The 26,268-nt window shown below is 47.9% G+C and overlaps 1 protein-coding gene across 7 annotated transcripts in view; it reads left to right on the plus strand.

Moving 5' to 3' along the window:
• Positions 1–26,268, plus strand: part of RUFY3 (RUN and FYVE domain containing 3) — a 32,301-nt gene that overhangs the window by 4,062 nt on the left and 1,971 nt on the right. For 2 of the 7 annotated variants that reach the window (XM_018923535.3, XM_030239581.2), the window contains 16 exons: positions 13,637–13,810; positions 14,496–14,613; positions 16,087–16,188; positions 16,294–16,417; positions 16,620–16,681; positions 16,768–16,833; positions 16,936–17,005; positions 17,956–18,048; positions 18,462–18,542; positions 18,926–19,093; positions 19,820–19,917; positions 22,520–22,639; positions 23,760–23,862; positions 24,545–24,621; positions 25,761–25,788; positions 26,041–26,115. In XM_018923535.3, the coding sequence (XP_018779080.1) occupies positions 13,637–13,810; positions 14,496–14,613; positions 16,087–16,188; positions 16,294–16,417; positions 16,620–16,681; positions 16,768–16,833; positions 16,936–17,005; positions 17,956–18,048; positions 18,462–18,542; positions 18,926–19,093; positions 19,820–19,917; positions 22,520–22,639; positions 23,760–23,862; positions 24,545–24,621; positions 25,761–25,788; positions 26,041–26,115 (1,559 nt within the window). Of the gene's footprint in view, positions 1–2,584; positions 3,239–9,294; positions 9,440–13,636; positions 13,811–14,495; positions 14,614–16,086; positions 16,189–16,293; positions 16,418–16,619; positions 16,682–16,767; positions 16,834–16,935; positions 17,006–17,955; positions 18,049–18,461; positions 18,543–18,925; positions 19,094–19,819; positions 19,918–20,245; positions 22,334–22,499; positions 22,640–23,759; positions 23,863–24,544; positions 24,622–25,760; positions 25,789–26,040; positions 26,116–26,268 lie in introns of those variants that run through there. The other 5 variants (XM_018923534.3, XM_018923536.3, XM_030239582.2 and 2 more) reach the window with 5 other exon arrangements.

Genomic DNA, 26,268 nt, shown 5'->3' on the forward strand with positions numbered 1-26,268 from the left:
GCTGACCTCCCAAATACTGGTGGCTGAGGGAGTGCTTGGTGTTCAGGTGGTTGGTCTTAAAATTCCAGTGCAGTCAGTGTGTGATTATTGAATCTTAAAAATGTTTTGGCAGACCCCTGCTGTGTTTTGCAATCTAGCCAAAGCCTCTAAGGGCTTGTGCCAAAGTGTAGCTCACAGGAAGGTTTGTAGGACCAGTCAAGGCTGCCTGACTTGTTTGAGATGGAGAAAGTGGTTTATCCTGCACAACCTCCTCTGCATTTATCCATGATTTGGGTTTTCCTGTATCCATGACCATCCTGGAACCCTGATGGAGCCTTATCAGGTGCACTTGAGTTGCCTGGTAGTTGTATGAAAGGTTTTATTATAACATTAATTTGATACCTTTCTTCTGTTTCTTCATGAGATGCTTTGTTCCTTTTAATCACTTTGGGGCATAGGATGGGGATAGGGAAAAGCTTGTCTTGTGGTTTTCACGTGGTGATAAAAAGATAAGTCATAAGTTAAAAAAGTTCCTGTTAGGGTGGGTTTCTTTTTTTTTTTTTTTTTTTTTTTTGTTTGTTTTTGGTTTTTTTTCCGTTTTGGAAATAAGTCAAAGAACATTTTCTTAGTACTGTAAATATCTCTGTGGAGTTCTTGCAGAAGGATCATTGCATAAAGGAGCCTGAAAATAGAACTCAGCTGGAAAGGAATTACTGGCTTCTGTTATTTCTGCATGTTAAAAGCAAACCTTTTTGGTTTGCTAAAGAAAGTGGAAGTTGAATGGTTCCTGATTTTTTAGCAGACCTTCCCTGTGATGCTGATGTGCGGGGCACTTGCCTGTGCTGAGTTCAGCTGAAGACCCGTGTTGAGAAGTGGGAGCTGCAGGGTTACACCCAGTGCTGTTGGCATTTCTAATTGCTTTGAAAACCAAGAAATGAAACTGTCTGTAGTGAGATGTGTTGGATAATAGCTTGAGCAATAGTTGATGGTGCTTTGAGTCTGAAGGGCTTGTTTTGCGTGTGTGCCGTTTGTTTAGACGCTGTCCAAGGGTTAGCCAGGGCCAGCAGCTGTTCTCTAGCAGTTGGTACATGGCCCTGTCACTGTGTTTACAATTTGGGGTGGTGTGATGTGGATGCTGCAGCTAGAGGCTGTGACTGCTGAAGGGGTGTATAAATATACGAGTTAAGATGCTGTCAGCAGGCTTTATGAACTCTGTTCTCTTGGGGAGAAGAAACAATAGTAATTCTTGTTTTCCGTGTGCCCTTTGCATCACTGTCAGAACAGGCTGCCTGGTGCTTGCTTGGGTTTGGCCTAATGGGGAAAGAGCTGCTGAGTCAAAATGTGCTGCACTAAGCAGGAAGTTTTCACCAAAAGTCACTGCTTCCTCTTGCCAGTAAGAAATAGCAGCTCCTAGTCCTCTTGCCCAGTTTTATGAGGCTTGTACATGACAATGCCATTTTCTCCTGACAGCTGTCTGCTCTGGCATGCTGAATTCTGTATCCAGCTATCTGCTTTGGCATTTCACATCCCCAACAAACATGTACTTCCCTCTGACTACTTCTTAGGGGAACAAAAAGTAGGGAGAGTAATCAAGGTCCTGTACATGGGGCACGTGTTCTTACCAGTGTATTGTTCTGGTGCCAGCCTTCTCCAAGGCTGACTGTCCATCCATTTTAGATGGATGTTACACATCTGCTCTCCTCAAATATATTGGAGCCACACAGGAATGAGGTTGGATAAGCTCATGTATTGGTGCCTGATAGCATTGTTGAAGTGGGTGGTGACACTACATCGACCTTGGGAATGAGAAGCCTGTTCGTTGACTTGGCACCTCTTGTCCCTTAGCACCAGGACTCTCTGGGCTGGGGACACAGGCGAGGTTCAGCCAGTCAGGAAGGGACAGGGACTGCAGTGCTGTTATTATAAAATACTATTATATTATTGTTGAAAGCCTGGAAGCCTGTTTCTCTTCCTGCTGAGTAACAATATTTCTTTGTCAGCCTCACCTGAGCAGCGTAATTTTCAGGGGAGATTTAAAAGTATAAGATGGGGTCATGGTGTTCGTAGTGTTCTCCTTTATTGTCCTTCCATGTGCACATGCCCTGCTAAAAGAGCTTCATCCCCAGTCACTCGAGTGCTTAGAGCCAGATCATTTTTTCCTTCCTGTTAGCCTCAGACAATAAATCCATCCTAACATTTCTTGTGCATGGGAAATTCTAGCTCCAAGGTGTGCCCCCTGAGAAGATGGCACAGCGAATAAAACCCAAACCGCGCTTCGCACACCTCCCGTGAAAACAAAGGTGCCGATTGAATTCCTGTAGTGGCATGCCGGGATGTGAGCGGAATACAAATGTGCCTTTGTATTGCTGGCGCTGCTCCTTTGTATTCCGGGGGCGATGGAGGGGGGTGCGGCGGTGCTCCGCTCGCTCCCCAGCGGGCTGGCACAGCCCGGCGAGGAGCTGCTGTGCCGAGGAGCGCCTGACTGCCGGTCCCGCATCAGCAGCCTCTCGGCAGCATCCTGGGAATCGCAGGCGATCACATGAGCCTGGATTTCCAGCTCAGTTCATTAGTCAGCCATTTTGGTCGCCACCCTGCTCCCTGCGCACAGCCAATCCCGGCGGCACTCGCTGCCCGGGCTGCGCCGGGAGAGGGGAGCAGCGCTCGGAGCTCGGCACACCGGGACACTGCCTCTCCGCTTGTCCTTTGTGTTTTTTCTGGGGTCATCACCAGAGGAAGACACTATTTTTTGATTCTGCTGCCTCTTTTTTTTTTTTTTTTTTCCTCTTTATATTTTTTTACTTCTTTTTCCCTGCTGCCTCTGGTGGAGAAGCCAGGTTTTTGTGGATGCTGAGGATCGATAGCCTCTAGCATAACTGGAGACGACGGCAGTCGGTGCAAAGGAGGGAGGCAGAGCTAAGCGGGAAGGAGCAGCGTTTTTACCTTGCTTGATCTATGAAAAGGCCAGAGTGATCCTGAGCAATCTGTCCTTTAATCGCAAGGTATTTCCGATTTTCTTCTTCAGAAAGGTTTTGTTTTTAGTCCTTATTTTGCCCCCGTTGTTGTTGTACCAGCTGAGTCATCATGTCTGCTCTGACGCCTCAAAGCGACATGCCAACCCCCACCACAGACAAGATCACTCAGGCTGCCATGGAGACCATCTATCTTTGCAAATTCCGCGTGTCGATGGATGGAGAGTGGCTGTGCTTGCGCGAGCTGGATGACATCTCGCTGACACCCGACCCCGAGCCTACCCACGAAGGTACGGTCCGGCTGTGCCCCGGGAGCCCCGGGCCGGCTTTGTTCCGGCGCTGCACCGCTTGGGAGGGGGCGTCTCCGGGACCACACGCTCGTGTCCTGCCTGCTGAGCCTGGACGGCCGTGGGCACAGCAGAAAGCCGAACTGCTGCTTCACATTGCCCTCCGAATTTGTAACCCAGCCCTCTAAGGCAGATCGCTGGTGAATTCTCTTTTTAGCTGTATCAGGTTGGTGTATCTCAGGAAGGAAGAAAACCGTGATGTGTGCTCGGCGAGACCATTTAATCGTGATTTTGCCCTTAACCCGGGGCTGATGGCTCTGTTAGTGAGCAGCCGGCTGGTACCGGGGGAAGCTCAGTGGCAGCGCCGCAGCGTGTGCCTGGTCGTGGGGAGTTTTTGGAAAGCCCCAGTGATTACGCAGCGATGCCCATTGTCAGGTGACGATGCCATCACAGTGCCCCAGCTCGCCTCTGATGAGCGTGCTGCTTTTTGTAATGGCTTGGAAGCCTGAAACGTGGGGATGTAGCACATCTTGCTTTCCCCTGGAAAAAAGATTTTGGGTTGATAAATAATAGCAGGACGAGGATTGAATGCTCTGAGTACTGAAAGCGTGAGAGGACATCTATGCAGCTCTCTGCCAATAAGCAAGTGGGGAAGAAGGAGAGGTGATGAGTTTCTGCAGGTGCTGAGGTCCTGAGTGCCCTTGCTGGATGCACCATTTGGTTTTAGAGCAAGGAGGCCCCAGCTTCTCCTGCCTGACCCTTTTCCAGTAACTCCTGAAATGCCACTCCACCTAGCAGTCTGGCTTGGCTTGTTTGATGCTGCCTGGTTAAGTCAGCAGTGTCTTACATTGTCTTCCTGAATGAGGCAAGTGAAAGTGTGGTGAGGATTTAAGCTTTAAAATAAATTTCCGAGGGATAATTTAATTTCCATTTGACAGCTGCTTTCAGTGACAGTAGCCCTTGGGTTTGGATTTGGCTTGCCAAGTACTTAGTCACGCAGTGGGATACCAGACAGAAGTTTCAAAAGGAGAAATTTAGCATTCCCTCTGAAGCATATCCCAGGGGTTCAGGGAGGTGAGTACTGGCTGAGCAGGAATTCAGTTGTCTTCCAATTCCCATGTTCTTGTGTTACACTGAGACCTTCCTTGGTCTTACTCCAGTGTTTTTCAAGGTGTAATTACAGTCACTCTGGTGAATACCAGAAGGGAGTTAGAAAACAGCATTTGCTCATTTCTTCACTGTATTATTTAATTCATATGTCAAAAAAAATGCAAAAGAACAGCACCGTGACAACCTTCCTGGCAAAATTAAGGTTGCTGGTTGGTTGTTTGGGGGTGTATTTGGATCCAAGTTGTATTTTGAACAGAGAAGGTCAGGAAAAGCGTTGACAATAGGAAAGCTGACACAGCTGTATCCCTGTGTTGGGTCTGGTGCTACTGCATCAGCAGTGCTGCTGTGTCTGCAGGGTGTGCACAGGTCAGGGGGACAGGAGCGTGGGCTCGTGTCCCTGGGAGTGTCTCCATTAAAAACTGCTGATGTGCCAAGGTAGGCATTATGAAAAAGGGAAAATAAAAAGCTGTAGGATTTTACCAAAGGCATAACAAAGGGGGACAGTTCTTTCCTTAGAAATCTAGACATGTGAAATATATGTTGCAGTAAGTACCAAATCCAACAGCTTGTTGGATTAAGATTTGAAGCCTACCATTTGCTGTCCCTCAGCTCTTTCTGCTTCTGGGGAGTTTTGTCCCCAGCCTCTCTTCACCCTGTGATTTGTTGTGCCCCCAGCCCTTGAGCAACCATCCTGCCTTCAGAGCCAGTCACAGCAATTCCAGTCCTGCACAGAGCTGGAGCTTGAGAAGACCTAAGCAAAACTTTTCTTCAAATTAAAAACAAGCAGCAGGTACTGAGTTGTTTGCAACCATGTATGTTCCATATAACCTATAGCATGGCCACTCAATTTAACAATAAAAGCAATTAATACGCTTTTTCAGTTGATTGAAGCAATTCTGTGTGCATATGAAAATAAGCAGAGTCTGCTGCTAACTGTAAATCTGCTTGGGTTAGAGAAAGAACTCATTTTTTTAAACAGGCTGTGATCTTAGTAAGACTCTCACAACCTTACTGTCCTCTGCAGGCCCCTCAGAATTAAATGTGACGTTGGTGGCTGTTAACTTTATTGGCTTGCAGTGCGTGTGGCGGTCTTGGAAGCAACTTTAGGGATGGAGGTAAAAACCACCTGGATTGTAATTCTGTGGAGTGCTGAACAGTGTGTGTGTATGGATGGCACTGAACACTGCTCTCAGCTGTGGGGAGAAATGACACAAAATGGCCCTTTTTTAGGCTGTGTAACTGAATGTCAAATTTCTATCTTGAATAATCAGGAGGAGCTTCACAAGAAGAGCTGTGGAAATTTTTGTCCTCATGGGTTTACCTTGTATTAGCATCCAGAAGGAATGCATGTGCCAACTTGAGAGAACTTTGAGGAATTACAGTGTTCCTTTCTCTATTTGCACTAAGAGCAGCCATTGGAATTAGATTTTGTAATATGCAAAGGTGAAATTATCTTTTCTGTAAGGCAGAAGCTAAGGTCAGATTTTTTCTTCTTTTTTGACCAGTAATTTAAAAGTTTTAGTTTCTGGCATGCACTTGTGTAGAATGGCCTGACAAGGAGTTGTGTACCTCTTCAGGAAAAGCAAATGTTCTTCTTAAAACCTCCTGCCCATTAGTCTGTCACAGTGATTATTGACTCTTCAGTCAGATTTTACCTTTTATCTCCATTTCCTATCCGAGTGTTTTTCGTACCTCAAATGGTTTAGGGAAACAGCATAACCTTACTGATTATGCTTTTGTTGTGCAAACTGACAACAGTTAGCTTGGGTTTAGGGTTTCTCTAGTAGTGTAGAATAGGAACAGTAAAGTCGTGGGAGTTTTTCAGTGCTTTGGGCCTTTCCCATTAGAAAACAAAAACTCAGAGTGGCAGGGACCTTTCAGGTGTGGACAAAAACCTACATGAGACCACTCCGTATTTGTAAAAAGCCTCTTAAAACACATCTGGTGATAGAAACCCCTAAATAGATGAGAAGTTGGAAGGAGCTGGAGACCTGATTTCATAGAAGAAATGTGAGGTCAGTAAATGGAAGTTAAATGAATTCCAGCGTGTTTCTGGTTATAAATTTTGGGAATAGCAGTTAGGTCATGTAATTGAGGCTTCAATGCAGAAATTACTCTTAAGAGTTATTTTCTTTGCTCTTTTAAGCTGTGTCAGTCTAAATGAAGTCAGAGCTGGGGAGCTTGGGGCAGGATTAAATCCCTCAGTGGTGGCGAGTCACAAGTGCTGCAGAGAAACCACTTGGACGTCAGCTGAACTGGGAAGTGAAAGATGGGGAGAAAAGCCCAAGGGTTTGGGGTTTTATTTTCTTGGTGTAAAGTGTCAAGGACTAAAATAGGATGAGAAATTTCCCATAGCAGTTAGTCATGTGTTTCCCTCTGAAAACAGGCTGGTTGTGCAGAAGCATTCCAGATAGCTGCACACAGAAGCCACATAGAGAAATTGGGTGATTATTTGATGGTAATCATGTGGGGATGGGAGTAAGACTTAGGGTGGGATTGAACTGTGACTTCATGTGATATACACTGGCTGTCTGTGTCCCTTAGGTGTAATGGAGAGTGTGATGGAGAATGTCCAAATTGTACTTATTTCCTTTTATTTCCTTCTGGTTTCTTGCAGATCTTTAAAGACTGCTCTTTTCTTCTGTATGCAAGACTGTCTGTATATGTGTATATTCAGAGATGGAATGTTTATGCAGGGAGTTTTAAAATAAGTGGGCTTTTGTCCTGAGTGGATGGTTCCTGGCATTCCAGGCTGCTGACTGCCTGGTGGCTTGCAGGGTGTTAGAGTATGATGCTGAGACCCTTTGCTGATCTCTTTTCTTTGTCAACAGTTAGTGATCCCTCATGTTGGCAAACCTAACCTGAAAGAATTAGTTCTGGACCTCCCATAACATAAACAGCATCTCCCTAATTTTTTTCCTTAGCTGCTTTATTTGCTATGAATTGTACTCCTGATATAAGGAATATCAGAATGCAGTTGAAGTATAGTAATGCTACCAGAGGTTCCCCTTTCATAATAAAGGAATATTTGTCCAGATTTGGGCGAAGCCTTTCCCAGCAGCAGGGCTGACCTGGCAGCATCACTCAGGACTTTGTGTATCAAGCTCAGTTTTCATTTCCCAAAACTGATGCCTTGGGGTTTTTTAGGTTATTTTACCGTTGGCTCAGCCTCTCCCTATGAGTTTAAAATTTCTGTAGTTAAAAATAATTTAAGAAGTCCTGACCTATTTAAAAGCCAGCGACCTTTTGTTCCTGATGGAACAAAGTCTTCCCTGTGAGGGTGGTGAGGCCCTGGCACAGGTTTCCCAAAGAAGCTGTGGCTGTGCCATCCCTGAAAGTGTCCAAGGCCAGGTTGGGACTTAGAGCAACCTGGGATAGGGGAAGGTGTCCCTGCCCATGCAGGGGACAGAGGCAGGGGGTTGAATGGGATGAACTTCAAAGTCCCTGTCCCTTCCAACCCAAGGCAGTCTGTGATTCTGTGATTCTATTTAATCTGTCTTTAGAGGACACTTTGATATCCAGATGCTGTGTGTGAGATGGTGTTCATTGGTTCAGAAAGGCTTAGACTCCCAGCTCTGTTTTAGCCTAATAACTTCAGCCTTTAAAAACAAAGCAAATGTTGAACAGCAGTGTGAAATAATTTTGATGCTGTTCCATTCTCCCAGGATTTACTTGTAAAAGCTTTCTTTGGCTGGGGAAAGTATTCCCTTTCCTTCAGTGAGATGCTGCTGCTGTGTCAGCCAAGGGAGTGACTGCAAACCCCTCTGTTGGACAAATAACAGATGGGATTTTTGTGATTAGTGTGTTAGAGACAAGGTCTCCAGTTCCTTCCTGAAGAACTGGCTTGAGTGTTCATTCCAATGGGATATTCAGATCCATAATACTAATCTTCCTGGGAGTCTGATTGGAATGAGTTAATCTTGTTATTCAGACTGAAAAGCCTTGATCATCCTGTTTTCTAAACTTCCTACAAAGCGAGTTAAATACTTTGCATCATAACCAAAAATACTGAGTTTTTCACACCCCAGAAGGACCATGGAAGTGATAGTTTCAGGTCTTTGTGATTTTTCTGTGGGAAGACGTTTTCCCCCCCACTGTTGCTTGGTGGAATTTCCAGACAAGTCGGAAAATGTGCAAGGTAAAAGAAGAAGTGAATCCTCTGCCAAGTGCAGCTGGATGCATGGAGAAGGAGTGAAAATAGGAAAGAAAGTGCTAATTAAGTGTGTGCTTTTGCCTTTAAACCTATGCAAATGCCATAGTACCAGTTTAAATTGGTGCAGTTCCTGCTAATAGGAAGATGGGCTTATGGCTTGTAGGGATGGAAGAGAAGAAAATATTTGTGATTCCTCTGGATATTTCTCTGGGAGCTTTACGTGGGTTACTTGCTAAGGGTTAAAAATGAATGAGAAAGAGGAAATGAAGCCTGTCGGTTGTCTCTGTCCCTGTTACCCAGGTACTGGTAAATCTGGTTTTGGTTGCATGTTCTTTCCTTTTGTGGTTTGGGTTAAGAAAAGAAACTAACCTCTCAGTATTAGATAAAAGACCTGGCAGTGGTGGTGTGTGGCTTCCCTCACTGTGTGCAGGTAGGGATTCCGGGATGATCAGCATCTGGATCTGAGTCCCGGGGTCCCGGGAAGCATCAGGGACAGCTTCGTATCCCGCAGTGGGATTCGGTCTCCTGGCCCTTGGGAAGCTGAGCGCCTGTCGTGAGAGACCAAAAGCCGTCAATGTGGCCCGTGGGGGAGAGCATCACCCGGGCTTTGGCTGTAAACACCAGGGCTTTGCTCCAGGGGAAGCGCTTGTTGCTGCTGCGGTAGTGCTCAGCCCCAGGGCAGCTGGGCCGAGCCTCCAGCTGTGTGAGGGTGCGGGCAGTGCCGGGCAGCACACGGGCCGGGCGGGGCTCGGCTCTGCAGCTCCCGGCTCTTGCGGCAGCTCCGGGGGCAGGAGGCGGGCTCTGTGTGGGAGGGAGGAGGGCCCGGCAGCCTCCGGACTTTGCTCAGATCCTCGGCACACTTGGCTGGGAAGGGGGCCGGAGCCTTTGCCGGGCTTTGGACGTTGTGCCGATGGCGGGTTAGCGCTGGGCAGCGCGGCTGCGTAAGTAGGGAGCGAACAATGCCCGGGCTCCGGGGCATTTGTCTGGCTCGGCTGGCTGGCTTTGGGACAGGGACGCGGTGGGTGTGCTGAAACCTGTTCTCCTTGTCCTGCCTGCTCCTCTCCCAGGATACCTCCCTGGCCCCGCCAAGGAGAGGTGCTCCCCTGAGTCCTTGGGGACTGGGACCCGTGTAGGGCTCAGCTGGGGTCACCTCTGCGGGATCTGTCATTTGGGTGAGGGTCATAACAGAGTTTAGGCTCTGCTGAACCTTTAAAATTCCCTCTGTGTGTGTTTTCCCTGAACGTGCCTGCTTCCCACGTGTGGCTGTGTCCCTGCAAGCAGCTCTTCTTGGGGCTGGATGTGAGAAAATTGAAGCAAAAGCTGACGTTGCAGAAATATCACAAATTTAGTGCTTTTATCTTAAGAATAAAGTAATCCTTTTGTTGCTTTTGTTTTGAGGGTGTGCTTTACAAAAATGTTGCTTGTGTTAATGCAGAAACCAAACTCCTGCAGCTTTTCTGAAGCCTGCCCTGGTCTGACTCTGGGAGAAAAATGCTTTGCTCTATTGCTTTGTGCAGACTAATGAACCTTTTTGACTTGCAGATCTTTTGCCACTATGAATTAAGTCTTGTATGATGCAATTCTCCCTTTCAGTTATGCTTTTCTTACACCTTGATTTTGAATCTTTCCTTTAGATCACGGCTTGCATGACGTTTTTCTTTCTTTTCCTTTCCTTTTGCTGTTTGCAAAGACTCTTGGGAGGATTTGACAGATGTGGTGGAGCAATTGCGCGATGATTCCGAAGGTGCGTTCCACACCCACATCTCACAGCTCTTGTTTGTGCTAATCCTTGGCTTCTGCACTATGATTTTGAGCCTGAGTGCAAAATGCAGTTAGTTTCCCTTTCCAGTGCCAGTAGCTGTGGCTTTCCTGCATTTTCTTGGTGTTGCTTAAATAAATGTTTGCGGGTTTTTTTACTGTTTTGACTTGAAGTGGAGGTAGAAGAAGTAGATCACCAAGGGCTATTTGCCTCCTCCTAAATGCTTTCAGAAGCAGTAGTTTCCTGAGCCTGGCAGAAGCACAGCTTAAAAGGTTGCAGCAACATATGGAAGCTAAATTTTAAAAAATATTTCAGAAATCACTCTAAAGCTTTAGATTTCCTGCAGTGTTTCTGTCTAGATGCTTCAGATTTTCTGGCAATATTTGCCAAGGCTTGGCAAAAATTATTCTAAAACTTGCATTGCAAATTTTTTAAAACTTGTGAATATCTAAACGACAAACTTATTTATAGCGCTTTTGCCTCGGTTTTTAAGAAGCACTGCAAGTGTGAAATAGTTGAATCCCCAATGTAGCAAGTGGTTAATCAGTTTGGTACTTCGATGATTAAATACAGCTGCTCCTGCACGGGTTTCAGGTGTTTGCAGCACAAAAGGCTGATGTTCTCGTGCACTGAGCACAGTGGTCCTTGCTGCTCATCTTCCACCGTGGTGCCTTTATTGCTGTGCTGGTTCTGTGCCCGGGTGCTGCCTCCTCAGCCACAGGCAGTGTCCCCCTCTCCTGCCACAACAGCTCCTGCTGCTTCTCAGAGAAGGGCATTTTCCAAGGCAGGCTTTTAGGAAGAAAGAGGGGCTTGAGACTTTTTTGGATAAAATATTGTACAAGTTGTTTTGCATTTATTTTGTAAGGTGAGAGGGGTTTCTCTGCCACACGGAAGCAGCCGTGTTAAATTTCAGCTTACTTTAAATTGTTGTTCCTGATGTAAGATGGAGAACCATGATGAAGTGCTAATGAACTGGCATTGCTTGCAGTGAGTTTGTTCACTTCTCCAGTGTCTCATCATTCCCTGCCTTTGATCCAAGTTTTAGCTCCATTTCAGTTGCTTCTTCCTTCTTTTGGAGTAAGCATGAGGAGTGATAAAATTTACTGTCACCAAATGAGAAATACCAAGACCAGTCACAGCTTAACCCTTTGAGATCCTGTATTGCATTGACTCTTTCTTGACTTTCAGGTTCCTGGTACAGATTGTACCATTTAAACAAATTACAGGATTCTCGAATGCTTTTGGAAACATCTTCATGGAAGCAGCTGGTTAGAGAATATGTCTGTTCTGTAGAAGCTGCAATATTTAAATGACAAAATGTCCTGAGAGGTCATTCCTTCAATTGAAACCCAAACCCTGTGGCAAGGCCAAGTTTGAGGGCTGGGGTTTACTTTAAGGTTTCTGATGTGGGCTGTGTAGGAAAGGCCAGGCAGAGGTGTTGCAGCTAGAGGCAGACGGAAGATGGAGGAGGTACCGGCTCAGATGGAGCACATCAGGATCACGCTTAAAGCCAGCTTAAAGCCAGCCTGACAGTTTTACTGTGTACAAGTCAGCCTTGCCTGCCTACCCTGCCTTCTTTAAAGGTGTGCGTGGTGCAGTACACAGAGCAAGAGTATCAATTACTTAGCATTTCATTTTTGGAATAAACCTTAGGGATTTTATCCATTTTCACACTATAAAAGCTAACTGGTTTGCAAGATGAGAATCGTGGATAAACTGCACATGCAGAGCACAATTGTTCAGAGCAGACTAAGGAAGCAGAAACCTTAAATTAGTGTGATATGGTGAAAATATTTTTCTATTGAAATTAGCCAATAACCACAGCCCAAGGAGCATTTTCTTTGTGCTCTCTTGTACAGTTGCTTTAATTCTGTGTTAGGGATGGGTTTGCCCCCCAGGCAGTGTCACTGTGGATGCCTTGCTACCCATCAGGGCAGCAGCCTTGGCCAGTGAGGAAATGTGATGAGAGAGGATGAGGAGGAGCTCTCCGTGCTGGCAGTCCTGTGCCTGACTCGTTCCTGAGTCTCCATTCCCAGTGATGGGGACTGTTAGCTACACTGCAGGGCAGAAAATGGACTGGAACGGGCTCAGGGTACCTCCAGAGCAGCCAGACCCGTCACCTTCAGGCAGCAGCAGTCAGGAAAGGCAGTAAAAACACCTCACAGAGTTCAGTCTTTCTGCAGGCCAGTGCTGCTCTGAGCATTGCACTCATATGTGAGTACTTGGAAGTTCTCTAAACTATGGAAATAAATTTAGAAAAGGAGGCTTGTGGTGCTGCTTCCCTCTGAAAAAGAAGGGGAATGAGAGAAGCGCTGTCCTGAGCTGCTTTTGGAGGGACTGAACAAATGAGCTGCGCTATCAGGTTTGGATGCTGGTGCTGCCCTGGCTCTTCCCCCTCCCTGTGCTGGATTTTCCCAGCCCACAGTGACGTGCACTCGGGTGTGGGTGTATTAGCTGGGCTCCTGGCTCTCTTTCTGGCTGGTGGGTGCTGACAGGGTGCCTCTTGCTTAGGTCTGTAGTCTGAGATATCCTCAGGGCAGGTCTCTGCTGCCAGGAGTAGTTAATTAACTCGAGGTGGCAGCTTGGTTCAAGGGTCCCTGGCTGTTGGCAGCAGCCCTGGATAAGCGGGGGATTTACAGGGATGAAACTACCTGCACCTGAGAACTGGAGCTCAAAGCTTGGTGTGAGTAGCAGCCCTAAAGAGCTGCATGTTGATAACATGGAAGAGGAAGAATATAATCCTGGGACATCTGTGAGTTTGGGGGTTTAGTATGACCTGTTAAGAGCCATGAAGATCAGCTCCTCCCTGGTGAGAACCAGTGGTAGTGTTAAAACCAAGAGAGGGAAGTGGGAGATGGCTCCATATTACATCTAAGCTTAAAAAATAGTCTTGAGGAAGAGAGATGCAAGTTGGGATAGAGACACGTGTTGCTGGATTAAGTGTGAGGGGGTCCAAGGTGATCTTTAGCTGGAAGAACAAACCAGAACAAAGCACAGGTGGAGGGTTCTTACTGGTTTGTAGCTGGGAATGTGAGTTGGAACAGGTGATGGTCACAGACACGTTGTCAAGGTGCAAAGCACAGGATGAGCACCAGGCTCCAAATGTGTCTGTCTTTGGTGCAAGTAGTGAGCTCCTGCAGTTATTTGAAGTATTAAGGCACACCCAGTGTATCAGTATGGTACATTGTCTGTTCCCATGCCACTGTGGCTTTGGCCCTAAACTGCAAGTTGGTGTTGCTTTTTCTCCACAAAAGGCCTGCAGAGTGCCTCCAGGGAAACTCGCTGCCCCAAAAGCTGAGGAAAAGAAAGAGCCAGGTGGGGATTGATGTGATGAAGGCAGCTGTTGTTGCTCAGCAGCGGTTTCCCTGCTTTGTTGCAGACCCCAATTACCTCATGGCTAACGAGCGCATGAACCTGATGAACATGGCCAAGCTGAGCATCAAGGGGCTGATCGAGTCTGCGCTGAACCTGGGCCGCACGCTGGACTCGGACTACGCGCCCCTGCAGCAGTTCTTCGTGGTCATGGAGCACTGCCTCAAGCACGGCCTCAAAGGTACCAGCCTGGGCCCCGCCCGCCTGCGCAGCAGCAGCCCTGGGGGCTGGCCCGGGACACAGGAGGGGCTGGGCACGCTCACTGCTGTCACCGCTCTGTGCTGGGCAGGCCACAGCAAGGCACAGACCTGCTGGAGGGGAAGGCTGAGCTGGGGCTTGCAGTGTTGGAAACAGCAGTTCAGTTGTCTGGGTGTAACTCAGTGATCAGGGACTCAACCGGCTTTTGGCAAGCTCGTGATACCTTTTCTACACTTCCTTGTGCTTTAGCAATGCATCCCCTTGCTGGAAGAAGAGTTGTAACCCCAGAGCTCCTTTCTCAATAGCCTTGTCTAAAGAGAGGGTTTGGGCTGTGTGCAGCTCATGGCTAAAGCTGCTTTTAAAGCAGAGCATGTGCTTGATGGTGAAATCCTGACTCAGCCCAAATGGCCAGGTATGGGCTGGCCTTCAGGTGCTGTCCTTGTGTCCTTGTAGCTGGAGATGGGAAGCTGAGGGGTGTGGCAAATGGTGGTCTTTAGGGCCCTTCCCACCCATACCATCCTGAGATTCCAGGATAGCGAGTGCCTGTCCAGCAGCAGCCCCAGAGGAACCATTCTGGCAAGATTTGGCTAATTTGCTCACTTGTTTGAGAATGTGTTATATCAGCCCAGGTCTAATGGGCTTGCTTTTTATTTCTTTTTGTTTTTTAGCCAAAAAGACTTTTCTCGGGCAAAATAAATCATTTTGGGGACCTCTAGAATTAGTAGAAAAACTTGTTCCTGAGGCTGCAGAGATTACAGCAAGTGTTAAGGATCTCCCAGGGCTGAAGTAAGTACACTCCTGTATTGCGTGAGTACAAAATATGGGTTTATTGTGAGAGGGATCCTGGAGAAGAGAAGGAAGGGTGAACAGAACCTTCAGGAATGCATCTGTCACCTTCTGCAGGTAAAAATTGCTCTCTTACTTTTCATCAAGGATCTGCAGCAGGAGAGCACAGGATATGTTCTTGCTCTCTTAAGAGCGTGGCAGCTTAAGGGCAGCAGCGCATTTACTGCTCGTGCCTCAGGCATGGGAACAGCCTTTATTGAGCCTTTATGAAGTCAGACTCAAGAGGAAGGGAATTAAGAGGAAGGTGATAACAGTTTAAGTAGTTTTAGGGCTGATGTAGGTAATTCTTCTTATAAATGACTTCAGGTACAGTGTCCGTGAGAGGAAAGCTTAGGCACCAAGCTGGAGAAGATAGTAGTTTGTGTTAAAGAGGGGAGGCAAAAAGCCACAGGAAGCATATAATACTTGTAAAAGTTTCCTAGCAATTTCAGACATCACATTCAGGCTTGCCTATTTCATGGTAAGAGAAACTGTAAGAAGCTTTTAGCCTGGAATAGGAAAAATGGCTAGGGAAGTTTTTGTATGAGGATCAGGACTAAGGATGGAGTCATCTTTGCAGAAAGAATAGGTGGATAAATTCAATAAATTGCTTTGGGTTAATATTAGTCATGTTCATACAGACAAATGCTTTTCCTGGAAGTGTGTGCAGGACTCCTGCAGCAGCTGACAGCACCGGTGCTGTGCCTGAGCTCCTGGTACCTCTTCCTGTTGTAGAGCATTGTAGTAGGAAATGAATGGAAGCCAAGAACAGTTTTAGGGTGCATTTCTAAAAGCAGTTTCAAACCCAGTTTTAGGGTGCTCACAGTGGCCCTTGGGAAGTGCCAGGTCCTGTTAGTGAGTCAGGGGTGGGCAGTACTGGCCATGGCTTCCTTGGGCTGCTGCTGCTCGTGCCAGGTGAGGTCAGACATCCAGGTCAGTGTGTTAGAGCCATGTGCTCCCCATGGCTGGGAGAAGAGGGGAAGGACTGGCACTTGAGCCCCTGGCATCCTGTGAGGGCACTGAGGAGCAAAGCACCTGAGGAGAGCAGAACTGAGCTGGTGTTTCTGAGCTGTCTGGCCACATTCCCATCCAGCCCCACCCACCCCAAGGAGTGGTGCTGGACAGCTGTGCTGGTTTGTGCATGTTCCTGTCACTTAGGCACAACTGGTTGTGACTCAGAAGGTGATGAGCTGAAGCAGATGATCTGTCTGGCAGCATCCATTTTGTTAGTATGGCAACAAAAACATCATGAGTTAAGAGACAGTGGCAGCCTAATTGGTCTGCACCTATTTGTGCTTACGTACCTTGTATTTCTCTGCACTAGTGCCAGCTCTGTCTTGAAAGTGCAGAAACTTGAGGTAGGGTGGGGTTATGAGAGCTGTTGGTGACTGTCCTTGCAGGGTGTCTGGAAATGTTTGTTTCTGGCCTTTGCAGGACACCTGTGGGCAGAGGAAGAGCTTGGCTTCGCCTGGCTCTGATGCAGAAGAAACTTTCAGAGTACATGAAAGCCTTGATTAACAGAAAGGATCTTCTCAGGTGAGTGCTGCACTCTTTCTCAGTTAGGTTCACTTCTGCTCTCTTGTAAGATCTTGACGTCTTTCCCATCTCACTGCTCTGTATCTCTTGCCCTGCATCCCACAGTGAATTTTACGAGCCCAATGCACTGATGATGGAGGAGGAAGGTGCCATCATTGCTGGCCTCCTCGTGGGTCTGAATGTCATCGATGCCAACTTCTGCATGAAGGGAGAGGACCTGGACTCCCAGGTACTGGGTGTTCACTTAATGAGTTTGTTCTGCACCTTTAAAATGGAAAAATCATTGATTTTGCATAGCTTACTGATGTAATTAACCCTTGCTGAAGTACAGCAGGTGCTGATGTTCTGACTCTGGACTTGCACACCTGGCAACAGTGGGTTGGTCTTAGAAACCAAGTGTTTAATGCCAAATGCAAATTTTCCTTCTGCAGGTTGGAGTTATCGATTTCTCCATGTATTTGAAAGATGGGAACAGCACAAAAGGCAGCGAAGGGTAGGTGCACACACAGTTGTCTTCCTGCTCCCCTCTTGGGAATGTGTGTTCAGGTGTTCCAGGCTGCCCTGTTTCTTTTTTCTCAGAGATGGTCAGATAACTGCTATTTTGGACCAGAAGAACTATGTAGAAGAGCTCAACAGACATCTAAGGTAACACATTTTTTCTTGGCTTTTTATTATCTTGTAGAACAAAAGACAAAATGGGATTTTTAAAAGTGAAGGGATTACTGCAGGGTTTTTTCTCTTCAACAGTGCTACAGTAAACAACCTGCAGGCCAAGGTGGATGCTTTGGAGAAATCCAACACAAAGCTGACTGAGGAGGTAAGTGTCACAGAAAACCACCAGATGCTTTGGCCTTTGGGAGTTAGGGGTTAACCAGGGAGGAGGGATTCCTTTCAGATGTCTGGTGTACAGAATGAGGGGTGTTAAATGATGGAACTGGAATAGCTGACCTGCCAAGGAATTTCACTGCTCGTCACTACTGAGCACAAGCTGGAAAATCAACTGTGTGTTTATGTAAATTTGCATAAAGTAATGGGAAAAATGTCATTCTAAGTGAGATGTCCAGCCTGAGCATGAGAAACAGTGGTACATGAGGCTTAGGTGCAGTCTGTGTTTTAACATGGGTCTGCAGCTCATTACTGATGCCATAAATGTCATAAAAGGTTTGGGGTCAGTTCCTTGGCAGATGGGTGGCAGGAGGTCTTACCTGGCACAACGAGTGCCTTTTAGTGTACTGCCAGCACAGTGGTGTGGTACCAGGAGATGAATTGCAGTGCTGCCTGCAGTGCTTTTGGGGTTTGGCAATGAAGGTGCCAGGGCAAGCCTGCACCATGTGCACAGTGAGGCTGTGGGGACAAGGCACGCTTGTGTCACATGTCACAGCCCTGTGTGTGTCGGGCCTGAGCTCTGCCAAGGCCTCAGACTCACATCCAGGAGTTGTGTTTGGGTTTGTCACAGGATAGCATGGCTGATCGCTTGGAATGTCTCTGAGCTGCTCCCGTGTGTGAGCCTTACAGGAGTTGTGAGTTACAAAGCCAGAAGGAGTTTCTCAAGTTCCTTTTGCCTCTGACCAAACACTTACATTAATCTGTTGGCCTGCAGTGCTGTCATCCCTGGGAATCCTCTGAGCCAGGTGTCCTGTCCCAAAGGGTGCTGTGTGCTGCTCATCCTCCATTTCCAGGCAAATCTTCCTCATCTGCTGGGGTCAGGAGAGAAAAAAACAAGTCAAGAATGTTTTTGGTGCATTAACTGCTGTGTTCTGTTCCCAGCTTGCAGTTGCCAACAACAGGATCATTACACTGCAGGAAGAGATGGAGCGGGTTAAGGAGGAAAGCTCCTACATCCTGGAGTCCAGCCGGAAGGTTGGTGTGTGTGATGGCTGAGCCCTGGGGCAGGCCCAGCCTGAAGGCCTGCTTTGGAGCAGAGTTCATGGCCTTGCTTGTCTCACACAACCCCCCCAGGGGATTAGGGGAATGGCAGGTGGGCCCTGTGCAGAGGGAACAGATGGGCCCTGCCCCAGGGAATCCTGCCTGCCCCCAGGGATGGAGCAGGGAGCGTGCATGGAGCCGGGAGCTCCCACAGCTTACTGAGCAAGGTGTCAGGGGACAGGAGGGAGGGGGCTTACCGTGGGGGGGACAGGCAAATCAGGAAGTAGGAGTTGGGCTGGTTTGTCCTGAATCATTGCAGAATTCCAGGTGTTGGGGAAAAGCCAGTAATGAGGTCAAGTGAGGGCTGGCAGTACACAATAGCAAGTGACCTGTGTCTGTTACCTCAGGCCACCAAGGACAGAAGTGCTGACGGGCAGGCACTGACTGAGGCACGGAAGCAGCTCAAGGAGGAGACTCAGCTGCGCCTGGTGAGGACTGGGGGGCTCGGGGCTCAGGGCTGCAGAGGGTCATGGCCGTGCTGAGCTCTTGTTAGATACATGTGGGGGGAGAAAAATGCCTGATCTGAGGGTATTAAGGAAATAACATCTGCTTTGGGAAATAAAATCTTCCCTTAGACCCCTCTATCCTAAAGACAGGCCCATGCAGAATTCCCTGACTCTCTGCTAGCCATGCTGCATGCCTGGCTGTGATACTGGCCTGGGGAGTTGCTCTCCTTAAGGCACGTGTCTGACGTGTCACTCTGAAGTTGTGGCAGCAGCACACTCGTGGTAGGGACTGCAGAAGGGAAGGGTGGTTACCCCTGGGTCATGAGGGCAGCTCCTGGAGATGCTGGGGGCTCCTTGTGTTGCAGGATGTGGAGAAGGAGCTGGAGGCGCAGATCGGGATGCGGCAGGAGATGGAGCTGGCCATGAAGATGCTGGAGAAGGACGTCTGTGAAAAGCAGGATGCGCTGGTGGCGCTCAGGCAGCAGCTGGACGATCTCAGGGCTCTTAAGCATGAACTGTCTTTCAAGCTGCAGGTAGGGAGCTAAGGAAATGCAGGGAATTCCTGATGAAAGTGAGAGCTGCTGTGCATTTATTCCTTCAGCCTGTTGGAGAGGTGATGGCTGTGGAAGGTGTCACAGGCTGTGCAGCACGCTCCTGTCCTGCTGTGAGGACACGGGGACGTGGCGGAGAGTAAAGGTGAATGCCATTTCTTCTGAACAAAAATCCATCATGGTCCAGAAATTCTGTGTGAGACAGGGGAAAGCCTCTTGGGTGGTTTTGTGGTGAGAAAAGAGCAGTGTGAGCTTGTATTCCAGCACAGTCTGGTGTGCAGGGCCCCTGGTGTGACTCATGTGTGGTGACACAAGCAGACTCTTCCAAACAGCAACACAATGCCCAGAATAGATCCCAAAATCAACTTGGTGAGGGAAGGAGTTGCTTTTGCTCTCCTTGAGCCAATGGCTTTGTTCAAAGCAGCTGAATTATATTAAGATATTGAATATTAGCAGACACTGCATCATGCATTTTCCATACGCAGGAAGCTTCATGGATGGTGGCATTGCCCTGTTGTGGGGCCCAGATGGAGCCTGCACCTCTACAGCGAGACATTTGTCCTCTCAGTAATGACCTGGTGTTTGCTTTTCCAGCACTTTTTACTGCCTCTTTGCCTTCTGCATTGTTGTTCTGTGTGCCAAATGATTGATGGGGGTTTATCTGGGATTTACTAGTCCTTACACCACCCCCACTGCTCCTTTTCCCAGAGTTCAGACATGGGAGTGAAACAGAAGAGTGAATTAAACAGCCGCTTGGAAGAGAAAACAAATCAGATGGCTGCCACCATCAAACAGCTGGAACAAAGGTAAGACAGGAAACTGGAGCCAGGATCACCTGGTGTGTCCTTTAGTGTAGTGTCCCATTGATCCAGAATGGGCCAGGGGAGAGTCCCAGTGCTCTGCTAGACAGAGCTGCCTGAAGGGAGCAGTGGGAGCAGCACCTCTGGGACTTGGTTAATGAGCAGTGCATTGCACTCCATTGGGTGCTCTCACTTTAGGGTGGTTTTCTTTAGGACATATTTATGTTTGAAAATGTTTCATGAGACCTACTCAGCTAATTCATATATTCTTTTTCTCTTGCTGTTCTTATTTTTTCCATGTTCTCATCATCCTCATTCTGACTTACTTATACAGTGAAAAGGATTTGGTGAAACAGGCAAAAACCTTAAATAGTGCAGCAAACAAACTGATCCAGAAGCATCATTAGACATTTTTATGTCTGGCCACCTCACAGCTCTGACATCAGAACTCATTTATGAGGAGAGAACTTGAGAATTGCTAAAAGCAACTGTTCAAATGTTAATTGTCACCTAAAGTTGATTTGGAATTTGCCGAGTTTTTAAAATCAGTGAGTTTTTCTGCCGAGATGTAGTCGGGTATAACAGTCCCCAGCCCTGCCATTTAAAGCGTGTTCCATGCCAAGGAGCTGGCCCGTGAGCGCCCAGGAGTGGCCGAGGTGGCCGTGCCTGGCCCTGCCGTCCCCGCGCGCGGCAGCGCGGCCCTGGGCTCGCGCGGCTCAGCCGGGGCCGCGGCCAGCTGGGACGGTCAGCTCCTTCTCTGTGTTGCCCTTTTGTGAAGTAGACGAGAAATGCATCCCTGGAAGTCGTTGACAGTAGTTGTGTGCGTGCCCCAAGCCGTTCCCCGATCTCTTCTGTTCTGTGGGTCCAGCCCCGAGTCCGAGCCGAGCGGGTGCGACGCCGGCCCGGCACCGGGAACACCGGCCCTCCCGTAACCGGCCTGCCTGGATTCTGCCTTAGGGACCTGGGGGGAGGGTGGGGACTTATCCTTATTCCTTTAAACTTCATGTGTCCAGAATTAGTAGCTATAGGTGTCTTAGAGTAACACGATAGAGTGGTAAGTTCCCTGGAAACCTCCTTCTCTTTGCATTGCTTCTACCTCTGCCAGGAATCCCTCCAGACATACCCTGTGGTCCTTCCTGACCCAAGGAAGTGGAGGAGAGGTGTTTTGGGAGGTCTCTTCCCTTCCCAGAAAGGGAAGTTACCAGTTTTATAAAAAATAATCTGGTCTTTGTTTAAAGGAAGCATAAGCATTAAGAAAGGGAGAAGGAACCCAGTGTGCAGCAGTGGGGAGTGGAGATGGAAATTTGGTCCTTTCCGTTTACTTGTCCAAGTAGTTGGTGACTGAAAAGAGTTGCCTTTTACACTTCTTGCATTTTCTTGTGAGTTTGCCTTGCTCAAAATAAATGGAATTTGCTAATGGAACAAGAGCTAATGCTTGGAAATGCCTCTTAATAGGAAAAATAATTGCCAGTTTAAAACCCTGGTGCAAAATCTGAAGTAACTGTAGCTTGAACTACTATAAACTAACATTCTTGGATCACTGAAGTCCCTGCACTGGTCTCTTGCAGGCTTTATGTTTGTAAGTGCTCCTCAAGGTTTTTTTTCTTTTGGAAGGTTGGATTTGGGGAGTTTCTGTGTCAAATAAGGGGTTTTTTGCTCTTTGAGATGGCTGTAGTAGTTCTTTGGTGGCAGTCTTCCCTTTGACCCATGGGATGGTGCTCCTTGGGGCAGTGGGTGTCAGATGTGACAAGCCTAGGAGGGAGCACCTTGGTGTGTTTAAAAATTCCACAGGGCTCAGCCTGGTCCCTGTGGAAGTGAGCGTGGGCCACTGTGGGGCTTGTTCCCCAGGCTCCCAGCACAGCCCTGCTGGGAACCTCCCTGCCATGCCCAAGCTGCATGCTTGAACCTATAAACTCACCCCTCAGTAACCTGCTACTAGAAACTCATCCTAACTCCCTGGAGAACAAGTAATCTTAAGGGAAAGGTGGAAGCTTTGATCAAGGAGTGTTAATAGCTGGTTAGGCTGTGAAGCCCCTGTCTCATGGCACAGTTCTGCTGTAGGAACAGGGGTTTGGATGGTGAGGTCTGTGCTGAAATCAGACAGATTCAAGGATCTGGCTGCTTCTGATGTCAGGCCCCGAGTGGGAATGTGGCAGTGTATTGATTCCTGGGGCTTGAGCCCAAAGTGTCCATCCATGGGAGAGACCAGGAACATGCACTAATTCTCAATAGAGTAGCTACAACCTATGTTGCAAGTTCCAGTTAGCTGTGCAAAGCTGAAATGTAACGTACATTAAACTCCAATTGGACTTAAAATTCTGTGTACTTGAGGTTTGCTTCGAATCTGGATAAAAGTGATGTTTTCTGTTTCTCATCTAATGGCTGTAAACTGTAGTGATAGAATAAAAACTATTGAAAACGAGAGCTTCTGCCTGGTTCACCTACATTTTGCTTTGCTTTGAACTTTTTTCCTCCTTTCCATTGTTTTTACCATTCTCTTTTTTTGGCTTTACCTTTTCACTGGGTTTTTTATTTGTTGGTTAAACTCAGTCTTCCTCCCCACCATGGCTTTTGTTTTTTATCACAAGTTCATGTGGCTCAAATCCAGATTGCGACAGGCAGAGAAGGAGCGGCAGCTGGCCCTGCAGGACAACCGGCTCTTCAAGCAGGAGTTTGGGGACAAAATCAACAGCCTCCAGCTGGAAGTGGAAGAGCTCTCCAGGCAGCGGTGAAGAGACCCATTTCCAACCTCTTTTCTGGGCTGTTGGTGCTGTGGCCAGGGGAGAGCAGGGGGGATGGTGGCAGAGGGAGGCAGGGGATGGAGAAGGGAGTGAGCCAAGTTGTGTGTTAGATGCCACGAGGTGGAGCTCCAGGGAGGGAAGCCCTGGGTAAAAACATCACTTGACACTGGCACAGGCTGCCCAGAGGAGTTGTGGATGCCCTATCCCTGGAAGTGGTCGAGGCCAGGTTGGACAGGGCTAGGAGCAGTCTGATCCAGTGGAAGGTGTCCCTGCCCATGGCGCAGGGTGGAACAAGATAGTCTGTAAGGTGCTTGGCAATTCAAACCTTCTGTGATGCCATCATAATTGGGAATCCAAAGCTAACATTAACAATTTGCTGCCCTTGGGCAGGGATTGAGCAGCCAAGTCTGTGCCTGGGGCAAACACTGCAGGTGCTGGAGCAAGGACAGTGATTTTGGTTGTCTTATCTGACACACAGTACTTGGATTTTTTTTTTTTTTCCCCTGTTGGAACTGCTCTTAGTTGGGCTGGAACTCAAACAGAGACCTTGTCAAAAGCCATCACATGTTCCCCTGCAGCCTCATCACTTGAGCAGTGACAGGGACACAGACAAATCTCTTTCCTTTAAAGAGGAGAGCATCTCCTGCAGCCTTGACCCATCTGTGGCTTGTTGCAAGGTCACATGCCACATGGGATGAACTCTGTGGGAGCATTCCTGAATGCATGGAGGTTTTTGTCCCTTCTTCCCTTCCTGGCCCAGCTTTTTCTTTGTTTTTTCCAAAAGCTGCTCTGACTAGCACAAAGTGGCTTTGGTCAGCCATTGGTGTGAGGTCCTGGGTGTGCACGGGTGAGCTTAGGAGGACACAGGCTAATGGGTCTGGTTTTGCATCCCTTGGATGCTAAATGGTGCCAGAATTAGATGAAGGACTTGGAGATGTTTCATCCTGACACATTATGGCTAAACACACTGCGAGACAACCTTGGGTTCCAAGAGGCAGTTTTAGCTCTCGAGTTAGGGGTGTGAAGAAAGGGTCAAACAGCTCATCACTTGTCAATGCCAAGTGTCCCCAAACTGTCCTTTATTCACAATTCCACCTGGCATTCCAGGAGCCACCTAGAACTGGAGCTAAGGCGGGAAAGAGACAGATGGTCTCACAATCACCAGCGCAGCCAAGAAAACAAAAAAGGCCCAAAGAATTGGCTCAGACAGGTAATGTGACTTGGGTTTTGGCTCGGGTTTGAGGTACACTTTCCCTTGGCTTGTTTGCTTTTACTGAGCTTTCTTGGGCAGTAAATGGTTGTTGTTCATGTGCCACAAGCTTTGGGAAGATTTTTATACGCTCTGAACAGGCAGTTTGAATTGCAATGAGAACTGTGCAGTAACAGAGATGGCTTCTGCAGTTCCTTGTTTCTCTCTGGTCTGCTTGAGTGGTGCAGACCATTTTGTCTTTTTTGACCAGTATTGCACAATTTCAGTGAAGTGCTTTAGGTCTCGTGGCTCAGCTGTGACCTAGCTGGGGAGAAGAGGAAGATTATTTTCTTTGCTGAATGGGAAAGTTTGTCTCTGGTCAGCTTTTACAAAACCTCTTCAGCCCATCTTCATTCTTAGGCTCTGCTCTGCAAGTAACAACTGGTGGCTGTGGCCCCTGGCAACAGGAGGTCATGGGACCTCTCCCCACCTCTGAGAGGCACACTCCCCTCTGCTCACAGCAGAGAGGAAGCACTGAGAGCTGCTCCCAGGGGAAACTGGGACCCAGATAGCCCTCTGTGCCAAGGAGGGGGCAGAGCAGTATCCCAAAATAGCAATGCCAGTTCTCCCCTTGCAGTGTGGCAGGAGGGAGACTGGAGTTCTCCTCTGGTGCAGCTGATGGCTGAGTGTTTCCTTTTGGCAGGATGGGAAGCTCCAAGTCCAGGAAGAAGATGCTAAACTGAAGCAGCCACTGAGAGAGAACAGTGTCCTGCCACACAGGTAAGGAAGGACACAGATCTCATCTCTGCCTCTCCCAAGTCCTGCTTTCCCTTCTCCGATTTCAGTGCCAACAGGGAGTTGGAAATAGCCCAACTTCCCTTTTTAAGAAGGATTTCCAACCTCATGCCCTTGGTTGAGTTCTCTGCTGCTTTTCCCTAGCTCTCAAAGGGAAGGAGCAGGTTCCGTTGTTTGTCAGTGCTTTCAGATGGGAAAAGTTCTGTGTCTCTCCCATTTACTTTACCTTTGAAATTTCTTCCATCTAAACCTGCTGTTTGCTAATTTTTCTTACTCAAGAAAAATTGATTAAGCTAAATGTAAGACCTTGGAACTCATGTCCAAAGTATCTTTGGTGAGGGAAAGGAGAAGGGTGTTTGGATCTCCTAAAGAGAAGCTGTTGGAGAAAGAACTTCAAGTGTGATTTTAAGAAGATGGCTGTGTAAACTTGTGGATCAGGTCACTTGTTTCCAAGCTGAATTATTACAGAGGAGGATTCTTGCTGCAGGATTTGAGTATTTGGTGTTAGGAGTTAAAAGGTGTTTTCAAAGCCCCTGGGCATGGCTCAGTGCTGAGGCTTGGGCTCGGGATGGAACAGCCCACTGGAAGTGCTCTGCCTGTCAGGGCTCTGCTGTGCCCTCGAGGCACTCTCCATTGAGTTAATCAGTGAGTTAATCAATGACTTAATCAGGAAAATATCCTCTTAAAATAGCATAAAGCAGTTCAAATCTGCTTTGCCAGATGTTAAACACCTTTCAGGCCTGACATGGTTTTTTTACCCCTGTTTCACCTTGAGTGTTTAGGCAAGTGGGGTCAGGGTGATGGTTTACAGGCCTTGTGGTGCTTCCTGGCTGTGTCTCACAGCAGGGGTAGGGATCAAACCTGCAGGCCTGTGTTTAAAGCCAAACTGTTTTGCTCTAACACCTTAACAGTCTTTTCTGTGTTCATGATCCATGTTTCTCTTCTGTTCTGAATGCATTTTGCAATTTTTTCTTCTGCTCTTCCCATTGAACCTGGAGTGCCACTCAAAAATCTGGGGCGGTCTTAAAAATGGGTTGAGAGAATTCCCTGATAGCACAGATGTTTTATTTAAAGGCTCTGGTGAGGGAAAGCCTGCTCCAAGTGATGCTGTTGTTCCCTTGTAGGTCACCCAGCAGCACACAGGAAGAGCAGGTGGGTGGTTTTGCTCTTTTCCTGTAAATCAGCTGGACCAAAATCCTTTCCCTCTCCTCCATGCCCCTGGCAAGGCACAGCCAGACCCCAGAGAGCCACTGGGATGCCTTGTGCTGTCTTGTCCATTGGGAATTTCTGCTGCTGCCAGCTTGTTCCCAGTGCAAACCATGTTTAGTTCCCCCCTTGTTGCTGCTGAGCTCTGCCACAGGAGCTGTGTAAAGCAGAATGTCTTGGTTTTGGCTTGGGCTGTAGGAGCAGCTGTCGGGGCCTGGACATGCCGAGATCTGCCAGCTCTGCCAGAAGGAGGGCAGCCGGAGCCAAAGAAAGGCAAGTCCCGGGCTTGAACTGCCATCTCCCACCCCCTGTGTCTGTCAGTTCCTTTGCTTTTTGTTGTGGAATCACAGATGCCTGCTGGTGAGCTGTTCCAAGAAATGAGCCCTTGCCGGCCCCTCTGCCCTTAACAGAACTTTGTTAAATGCT

Source organism: Serinus canaria, chromosome 4 (genome assembly GCF_022539315.1).
Source record: "Serinus canaria isolate serCan28SL12 chromosome 4, serCan2020, whole genome shotgun sequence".
In the NCBI taxonomy this organism is placed as follows: Eukaryota; Metazoa; Chordata; class Aves; order Passeriformes; family Fringillidae; genus Serinus; species Serinus canaria.